Source organism: Solea senegalensis, linkage group LG3 (assembly GCF_019176455.1).
Source record: "Solea senegalensis isolate Sse05_10M linkage group LG3, IFAPA_SoseM_1, whole genome shotgun sequence".
Lineage (NCBI taxonomy): Eukaryota > Metazoa > Chordata > Actinopteri > Pleuronectiformes > Soleidae > Solea > Solea senegalensis.
This window is the reverse complement of record NC_058023.1, coordinates 11086423-11097098: the sequence shown is the minus strand read 5'-3', so window position 1 is coordinate 11097098 and position 10676 is coordinate 11086423. Positions and strand designations below refer to the sequence as shown.

Below are 10676 nucleotides of genomic sequence, written 5' to 3'. Positions count from 1 at the left end.
CACACATATATATACACACTATTTTCTGGGAAACTTGATATAAAGAGTGGATGTGGTCTTCCAGTTACAAACAAAAACAAAAAACATTTTTAAATACATTCACCATCAATCACACTGGTGTTGTCCAATTTCCCTCTAAATGGGAACATTGTTTACAACTGACGTCATGTTCTATTGAAGAAAACCTGAAAGTGGCTTTTGTGACTGTTCACTCTTCAGCAAAATGTTCACCGATGTTACAGATCTTGTGAGAATTAAACACCACATTTGCACTGATCAAAACCCCATGGGCTGGATTGGTTTTTTTGACCAGTGTTTACTCAGCATTCACTCCCAGGACAAATGAATACAATGCACATTGGGTTTTATGAGCTTTTTAGAGCATTTTTTCCCCTTGATTTGCTTCATTTCTGGCAGTGGTGCAAATTCCTGAAACACAGCCATTTTCAAGCTGATAACAAAAATGTTGGTGGTAAACCATACATTTTTTTATTATTATTGTTGTTGTTATTTTATCAATCAAATCAATTGAACAATCAACTAAAAGTGGGACTGAAGTTGGAGATCTATATAATTACAATTCTATATTTTAAAAAACGGTTACTTCCTGGTTAGATTCACCCTGCAAATTGGTCGACTACATCCACTTTTTATACACAGTCTATGCGTGAGACCAGATCCAAATGGCAGAAGTATGTGAGGACAAAAAGCATCTACAAACATACTCCACTGTCTATGTTTAAGCCTAAAATGCATTCACACAGTCACAACCACACATTAAACATGTTCATTACCATCATTAAAAACTCTTAATCATTCAGCGTGACAGTAGCCTGCCTCAGGATAGGGAAGATTCTTCTGTGCAAAAGTTTACCTTCAATGTGCAGCCCAGCATTCATTCATTAAGTGCACAACCAATACTTACCGACACTTGCTCTCCACATCCATGAGCCATGCTTTACAGCTAAAACTTTCTGAAGGAGGTCTTTAGAAATGGTCAAAACACTTGATTCCTTGTGTCAACAAATTCAACGCAGCAATTTTCAAAATAAAGGCACCAGACTTGCACAGTGAGGGTGCGTCTCTCTGCGGGCCGCTCCTGTGCTTCAGTTCAAACAAACGTGGAAAGACTGGGTTTCAGTTATTAGTGCGTAAAAGGGGATAAAGGAGGAGGTGTGGGGTTACGGGGGAAAAGTGAGTGAGTCGTTCAGGTGAGCATGGGCACATCATCCTCTGAGGTCGCGTCCTCAGACAGAGGGATAAGCAGCACCTCATCATCCGAAGAGGCTGAGGAGAAAGAGGGGGAGGCAGAGAGGGGCATAGAGTTGGTGGAGGAGGAGGAAGGTGAGGCTCTGAAGAGGGAGATGCTCAGGCCCAGTGTGTGGAAGATGGATGCAAGAGAGGGGCTGCTAGGGGGGACGGCCAGAGGGGGAGAGTGTGGGGTGACTGTGGGTGGAGCAGGGGGAGCATATGGAGGTGGTGGTGGGGAGGTGACAGGAGACGGGGGCAGTGGCAGTGGCAGTGGCAGAAGAGGAGGCGGAGCTTCCTGCTGCTGCTGTTGTTCGGACAAGCCAAGTTTCTGAGGGACCGGCTGGTTGACCGCCTCCACAGCCGACGAGGAGCTTGTGGGAGAAGAGTGAGCTGGTTCCTGACCAGTAGGGGCGCTGTCTGACTGCTGCTGGCTGGAGCCTGACGTCTGTGTAGGCCTGGAGGGAGGTCTGGGGATTAGACCCCACCTCCTCATACGGCGGACAGCTCGGCGGACAAATCGGGGCCTGCGCCTGCGATGTGGGGAGTTGGCTGCATCTTGACGGAGGAGCTGGAGAATTCCCCTCAGAGACAGAGATGAGGTCTGGCAGAGAAGAAGATGGAAAGAAATCGAGAGCAGAGAAAAGCAAATATGTCACAAAATATTTATTTTACATCTCTTCTATCATCATCATCATCACAGCCATATTGTTTACTTGTTCTCATTGTTATTATTGATTTATTGTTGTAAAAAATTTAATTTTTAGTTCACAGCCTTTGGTCCCCACTAAAGCAATAAGATCAGTAGGTATGTGTGTGTTTGGCGCCTACAGTGGACACGCCCCCTGTGTTTTAGAACAGAGAATGTAGTGTAATTTTTAGGCACTTGGTGACTTTTTTAAAATCATTCAAATTTGGAAAGGGGGTATTAAACATTTTCCTCTGGAAAGACAGTCATGAGAGATATTTTTATCGCTTAACTCTCAGAGAATCACACAGTCATTTATATTTAAATGTTATGCACTACAGCTTTAAGGAAAGGGGTTTATAGCTTGAGTGTGTCCCATCACATAGCACATGCTTCTTTCAATCAATTAATCCTTCACTGCCGTCATGGCTGAATAATAAAGCACCTTAGAGTCAAGGATTATTTTGATGGCAACACTGCTGTTGGTGTGCTTAAGTGGAGCACATGACCTTAAAACAGATGACACGCCATGGTGACTGTAGATAATATTGTATACTCTGTGTGGCTTAAAAGCTGAAGAATGCACATCTCAGCAACATGTGGTCTTTTCCCATGAATGAAGGTTCAAATGTTCGATTTCCTGTGCGACGTGCTTTCAAGTTACTGTCAGGCGCATTTGAGGGAATTTAAGTGCCCACACAAATAAGGCTGTGTCATAAATAAGTCAAAGTTGCAAAAACAACATGTTTTTGTACAAATATATGAAAATGGAAGACTGCCTGTGGCTACCAACTTGTTTTTCAGTGACACTTGTTATCCTTGGCCGTCAGACTGTGAACCAAATTTAAAGGAAACAGATGTGCGTAATTTTGTAAAACTACTCTATTGGACTGATATACGTATATCTACCAATTATTGTGATATCAGTATCTGACACAAAGTGGTATCAGGCCATCTCTTCTGATGACAAGATTAGCATCAGACAGAAAAACTCACCTCATTGGGGTTTTCTGTGGGGAAGTCTTCCACTGGAGGAATTATGCCCTGGGCAATCAGCTGACCATAGGATGGAGGGGCCTGCTGCTGGATCAGCTCTGCTTCCTGGCGGCTGATTGGAGCAAACAAGCTGCAAGAAAACACACATATTCAGATGCATTCACCCACACACACATAAACATGCATACACAAGTTTGCACAACTATTCTTCTTAGGACAGCCCTAACAAAGCCTTATCCCTAACCTTAACCATAACCAGTTAATGCATTACCCTAACCACAATTCAAATCTTCATCAGAAATCCTCATTAGGACCAGGTTCTACTTCTGGTCCTGACAAGGTCAGAGTTTATGCCAGAAAAGGTCCTAAAGAGACATGAAATACAAGAACACATAACTTCAGCCATAATGAGATTGCAGGATAAATATGATATGATATGATATGATATGATATGATATGATATGATAGCCTTCGTCAGACTGTCTCTGTACTGTTAACTGCGAGTGAACACATTGGACATAACAAACCTATCAATATGGGAAAATGGAGGTGCGTCATCTCTCTATCCAAATAATTGTCTTGTTAGCTTCTACATCTCACAAGAAACACTCAACAACAGTAGAGACTTCTACATGTTTGCTTTTGTTCATGACCAGCCTTGCTAAAAGATAAAGACACAATCTGGATAAGTAAAATCCTTTTAGTTTTCTCCTCAGTCTATATAAGGCCTTTGTTACAGACTTAACCTCAACAATGACCTCAAACCTAAAACCACAAATGGTTTGTTTTTGTCAAATAAAAGTTAGGATTTGACTCAATAAAGATGCCGTACAAAGTTGAAAGAATGTATATATGACATGACCCACTTTGTCTGAGGGAAGATGACTGTTTGCAACAACAGGTAGTTTTTTGTGTTTTCTGTCTATGATGTGTTCTAGGCTTTGTTGTGGGAGGTGATAAAATGTTAAAGAGGTGCTGTCTGGTTGAGTTGGCAACCACTGAAGCAGCCATAAAAACAAAGTGTACCTCTTGTGACTCACCATCTCAGACCTTCCACACAAAATCTGTCAGTAGTGATAAAAATGCCCATGAAGCTTCAAACAACAACATAGGACATTATTAAATACTACTTAGAAACTAACAAATATGGAAAAGAACAGGATAAAAAGAAAAAAATCACCTGTACTCTCTGGTCCTAAGTGAGTACAGTTTACAGGTGCAGCCCATAGCGATCACCAGCAAGAGACCACAGACCAGGCTCCCAACTGTTGCTGCGGTGATGACCTTGCGGGGCAGGATGACGGTGCAGTTGAGCTCATCTGTGCCGTCCTTACAGTCCACCTGGCCGTCACAGCGCCAGCTCTCAAACACACACCTGCACACGGGACAATGAGCCACTTGTGTGTTAATATCCAGGAACAGGACGAGTGAGATTCGGTTTCAAGTGAAAATGCAATGCTAACCCAAAATGAAACTAGCCTGTAGACCAGGAGCTGAAGGATAAAGCTACTCAGACGAAGCAAAAGGCTTTTATGCAGGCTATTTGCACAAAGGAATTTAGGATGTGTCATGATTGTTAAGCACAGAAATATTTATTTAACTGAAACGTTTTAGTCCCGAGGCACTGATTTTTGATGGTTCTTTCTGTAAACTAATAAATATGGGGACATTGTTTTTTTTTCATGACATTTCCTAGATTTACAGATGAGACACGAGACAATGCAAATCTCTATCATAGGGTACTTTTTTTTTTTTCTTAATGTACTTTCGAAAGAAGTAGTTGAATATGCCTGACCTAAAGATATCTTGAGTGGTGTGTACTGTGTTACTGTTTTTTTCAAATTTAAATGTCTCTTCTGCTAAATGCAAAATAAATTGAAAAAAGTATATGTCACACATTCTCAAAGTACAACTCTCCCAGATACTGGGAGCACACCCCTGTGACTAACACGCTTGTGTTATCACCAAACACACCTAGATGGTTAGCTCATCGGAGCACAATGTAGAAAAAACATTTCACAAAACAATCTATATAAAACTAAACAGAGAGTTGAAAAATACTTTGTTTCTAAGATCAAAAATAAGCTTATGTTACCCATTAAGTTCAAACTAAGGTTTTAAGAAAGCTATTTTAAACAGGGCCTGAGCATTTTCTGAAAAAATCCTCCTAAATTTTGACGGAATTATCATTGCTCATAAAATCCTTTATTCCTCAACGTCTGAAAGAGAATTGTACTAAAAAGCATGATGTGTATTACAATACATACTTATCACTTATGACACTTTTGGTGACAATTATGTCATAAAATTTGCTCAGGGGTCATCTGGCTCTCTACACAAGGAAACGCTTAGATGGAGCAACGGGTCTTAAAAGGGAAAAGCATGCACGCATAGGCTGCACCCAGTCTAAGTTTGTGTGCTAAAAGTCATGTATCAAAGGCTTTATGGCAACTAAGCAAACTGAATCTCATGACAAGCCATTCAACACAGTACAAAAGTCCCTAAATCATAATATGACGAATGGAGCATTTGAACTGCTATTTCCAAGATTAAGAATGAACACTAATACTCAATTTTATGCCATGCTCCATCGAAGAATGAAAATCCTCAAAGAATCCAACACATACTGACCTGTCACTGTCGCAGTGGAAGGTTCCTGGCTGGCAAACAGTGCAGTCCCTCTCATCGCTGCCATCAGCACAGTACAGCTGGTAGTTGCATCGCTCTTTGACCGGATAACACACTGGTCTGCCGGCGAAGTGGCCAGATGCCACCGCTCTCTGTCCCACTACTCCACAGGCAAACTGGTTGAGACCGCAGCCTCTACATCCTTCCTCATCCTTCCCCGTCTCAGGACAGTCCCATTTCCCGTCGCAACGCTGCTCCTGGGTAAAGCAACCTCCAAATGTTCCTCCACACCGACCTTCCCACGGGGGGCAGTAGCTCCCAACATGGAATGTGGCATTGAAACCACTTCCCTCTGAGTCAGAAAGTGTCTCATATGTCAACGACAGCAGGCCAGTAGGGGATTCCACTTGGATTGGTTTGTAATTGGAGGTACTGGTGATCTGTCAAAACACAGGGAAGCAGCATAAGCCTCATTTCACCAAGTGGTAGAGGATAGTTCAGCTCACCATGGTGTGATAGAATAGTACACTCTGATCTGGTTTGCATTTCCACCGCAGGGTGCGAGTGTCAGATATTGACAGCTAATGTCAGCTACCTGATTAGTCATGTCAGCGCAGTCCAGCAATAAATTCCACAATAAAGTACTGAAATTAAACACAAAAGGCCTTGATCCTCTCTCTGTCACCGTTTGTTTTACAATACCATTGCACAGAAGTGACAATTCTAATTGACTACACTGTGTTTGGTAGCCCAGTGGAAAGGTGCCAAAAACTGGGATCGTACAGATCAGTTGGACAATTGGTCTGTTGATGGTGCAGTTATATTGGTACCTTTCATAATGTTTGACAACGAAAAGGTTAATTGTGTAATGTACCAAACTGTACAGAAGCGTACCGCTTGGTGGAAATGGAGCTTCAGGGACCGATTCATGATGATTACTTTCTAAAAACAAGTGGATAACTTTGAGGAAAAAATTTGGATAAATATAGTTAATTTCTCAACTCACAATTTTAAGAACATCTCCTTTGCCTTGTTTCCCATTGTAGATGGTGAGTCTATCCCCTGGACCCAGTACCAGCTGCTGAAGATCCAGTCTGAGTGGCCTTGAATCCTGTGGATCCAGCGTCCAGACGCAGTACAGAGCAGAACCTCGAATAGCTGGAGGGGAGAAGGTCCCATAAAATGTCTGGAGTAGTCCTCCGCAAGGCCACTCGATGGGGACTGGTGTCACAGCAGACTTGTGGGTCTGATGCTGCACTTGATCCTCCTCCTCTTCCTCCTCCCTCTCATTCAGCAGTGCCCACAGATCAGACTCTGTATCTCTCTCAGCTGACCTGTCTGAGCTTTGAGTTTCATCTATGGCCTTGTGTCTCTGCAAGTCCTGTTTTTTCTCTGTGTAAATTTCACTTTTGGGCTCTTCTACCTGTATTCTACTATTCTTTGACGGTGCTGGAGTTTCCATTTCTGTATTGCAGCCTTGTTCATCACTGCCAAGGCCAGGACCTTCACCCAAACACTCCACCTGGCCATTACAGCGCCAGGAGAGGGGAAGGCAATGCCCTAACAGACATTCAAAGGACGTCACAGGGCATTCATCCACATCTGAATGTGTAGAAACAGAAAGGAGTGAAAACATTAAATAAATAACTGTAATGATTTGGCAGTGGACACTCACAGCCACTTTGTTTTCAGTACAAAAGTAGAGCATATTGCAAATTAAACATTGTTTAATTTTTTTTAACACTGTACCTCTGGCATAGCTTAACAGAAATGATGACACTGGAAACAGATGTGGAAGGAAGTGGTGCACCACTGTTATATTTCCACCTGGGAATTCCATGGGCTGTGGCAACTTAGACCCACAAAGGACAATCGGCTCACTGCCAGCTGAAGATGATTTTATTGTCACCCATTCCTTCTTACACCGCACTGAAAATTGAGAAAAGCTGGAAAAAGAATTGTAATCAGAGACTCTTATATTGGCAACAGGAGGCGAAATCAGCAAACAGACAACCTGAGTAAAATCTGGAGTTTACCTGAGAACGATGGGTTGTCCTTCCAAACCCTTGATGACCCAGCTGTCACAGGTAGAGCCAAAGCGATAGGACCAGCTGTGGTAAGCAGAGCTCCTGATCTCTCCCACGTTGTTGTCAAGGACTTGAGGAGTGTGTCCACAAAGGGCTAAAAAAACAGCAACACAGAAGGTGCAAAGTTAACATGTTTTTTCACACAATGATGTCAAAGTACTGAGAAATACATGCCTACTAGTGAAAGTGCTGTCCAATATGATCACCATAATAACTTGATAATATTCAATACAGGTTAAAAAAAAAGCCTTTTAAATGGTATTTATATCACACACATAGATCGGCTGAAGATAACTAAATAAAATGAATTGATCTGATGATTAATCATTTTTTTGTAGAAAAAACTGCTTCACAGTGTTAACATAAACAAATCAGAATAAAATAAAACACTTAACGAAAACACATCTATGTCACATTGCAAGTTATAGGACTGTGTGAAACAAGAATTATTAAGAATTATTAATGATATCTACAGACACAACATGAATTGTCTCCTTACCAAAGCAGGGGGCAGGGCTGAAACAGTAGCACACTGCAGAGGACACAACCAAAAATGTAAAGTCACTTTTTAAAATCATCATGTCAGTGTCATTGTTCATGCGGTAAATGCAAATGTGACCGGTGCATGCTAAACATTAGAATTAGAAGCATAGATGAATGCGACATTTAGTATTCACTCACCTGCTACGGTGAAAACCAGGAGCGTGCGAAGGTTGTAAGTATACATCATTGTGGCAATGATTCTCCTCTAAAAGCTAAAATTAAATTTAAAAAAATATAAAAGGGCTAGAAATAAAATGTCAGAGGACCACCATCTTAGATTCTTATTCAGGAAGACTTCTCCTGCAAAGGGATAGAGAATAAGAGAAGATGAATCAAAAGGAAGCAAAAAATAAATTAGTTCACTGCAAAAACATCATCATCAACTTACTTTGTGTAAGCTGTACAGAAATATAACATACTATTATTATTATTATTATAACCAGTTTCATTATAATTGTTATTATTTGAATTCCTCACTGCTGTTACCAGTGAGCAATGGATGGGTCTTAACAGAAAGTCGGAGTAACAAATTTCTGAAGCAAATACATGGCTATTCATTGGTCTTTTGCAGACTACACTTTACTTTTACATTTCAACTTACCTGCACAGTACGAAGTAACATTACTTTAAATGACAATTTTATCAAGCAAATTATTTAACGCAGAGACTGTCAGTCGTATTTACGCCATCACTCCTACTATAAATAAGATATTTAACACATTTAATACTGGTCGGTAATTCAAGCCTTGTCAGATAGCAACTGTCTGTCTCACCTCCTTTCTATAGGCTAGTATTAATAGATAATTGTAATAATAATAATAATAATAATAATAATAAATAATAATAAATAAAAATGGACGAGCCAATACAATATATTGGAAAAAGAAAAAATGTAAGATACGATAGTATAACATGATTCAAATGATTCACACGATATTTAGTGAATCATTTTTGTGATACTATCGTATAAATGATTCACTAAATATTGTAATTTATCAGAGATGTGCTTGATAACTGATGTTGTTTTAAATCTCCAACACAATGGTCTCACGCACAGACTCAAATAATACCCTTCGCATAATCTTCCCAACAATGACGCCAGAGAGGGATAGCCACCATTTCCGAGCTAAAAATAAAACAGTTTCCTTGACTTTACGTCTTCTTCAATCTGTTTGAATCTTGGGTTAAAGTCGACGAAAAGCTCGCGTCGTTGACCACATGTCTATACAATTTCCTGAAATAACGCTGCGAGTTTAGTTTCTGTTTGGAGAAGGAGGAAGAAGACATCAGCCGCTCGCCTTCTTTAGACATTTAACATCTAGCTTACCCGCGAGCTAACAGCTAACATCCTCTTCCTCTCTCCGTTTATTCGCTTCTTTTGGATGACGACGCGGGATTAAACCCACTTCCAGCACGATATTTTGTGTTATAACAACCAAGTAACTCATTAAACAAAGAACAAAAGCGATGGACATGCTATAATACGACTGTAAAAGAGAAGAACGGAGGACGTTACCATGTCAGACGGCCTTTCTTGTTGACAAGTTCTAAACTACTTCCGTGTATTTTAGCTCATGACATGAGGGGGCGGGGCTTGATATATTGTCTTTTTCCTTTCATTCATAAAGAATAGACGTAATTTCGTTAAAATTAAACCTACTTGGTTTAACGTTATCCTTATTTAAACACTGACAATGTATGTATGTGTTTCTAACAGCTGCAGCTTTATTTCTAAAATGGGATTAAAATGTGAATTTCCTGACGCAAGGTGTCAGTGTCCAACATCACTTTTAATTCACAAGAAGCCGGATTCCGTCAATGACTCGAGTATGACTAAAACATTTATTAATGGTGTGCTTAATATCGGTGCTTTTTATCTTTAAATTTGACTTAAAGCAATAACGCACAATGTATTGCTATTATTAATTTGACACATTGTCAACACAGAGTTTTGAAAATAAAATTACAGATTTTTTACAGGTCTTAATATTTTTGATTAAACATGTGTTATGATTACTTGATTAGTCTATTTAAGTGCATGTTGTTTGTTTTGTGTTTTTTCCCGTGTTCCTTGTTGACTGTTGAGTCAAAATACATTGGTTTTTCATACAAAAATATTCATGAATTAGTAAAACATTTAATTGTTACATGGGATACATGCAATTTTACATGGGAACTTTTACTCAGGTCCAGTGTGTAACATTTTGTTTTATTAGTGGAAATTGAACACACTACCATAAGTATGTTTGTATGAAGTTTATAGTCATTTTAAAATAAAAGTAGTTTGGTTTTCAAAGGTTTAGAATGCGCCTTTTATATGTCTCTACAGTGTTTTATACAGAATATGCATTTCACCATTTGTGACTCCTGTGTTTAACCCCAATACCATTTTTTTGTCCTTTATGACTTAAGAGGATAGCACATTTTATCTGATGCTCCACAAAAACTAATAATTCACCAAAGTCAATATTTTCTAAACTTTGATT

General features: G+C 39.9%; 1 protein-coding gene across 1 annotated transcript; it reads right to left on the bottom strand.

Annotated features, from left to right (window-relative positions):
* Positions 1–1013: 1013 nt before the first annotated feature.
* lrp10 (low density lipoprotein receptor-related protein 10) lies at positions 1014–9751 on the bottom strand. The gene is made up of 10 exons (XM_044022091.1): positions 9707–9751; positions 8329–8490; positions 8147–8179; positions 7597–7741; positions 7310–7506; positions 6567–7162; positions 5564–6000; positions 4113–4307; positions 2933–3062; positions 1014–1852 (listed from the first exon to the last, which is right to left on the bottom strand). The coding sequence occupies exons 2-10, from the start codon at positions 8375–8377 to the stop codon at positions 1208–1210; spliced, it is 2427 nt and encodes an 808-aa protein (XP_043878026.1). The 5' UTR covers positions 8378–8490; positions 9707–9751; the 3' UTR covers positions 1014–1207.
* Between the last annotated feature and the right edge of the window lie 925 nt (positions 9752–10676).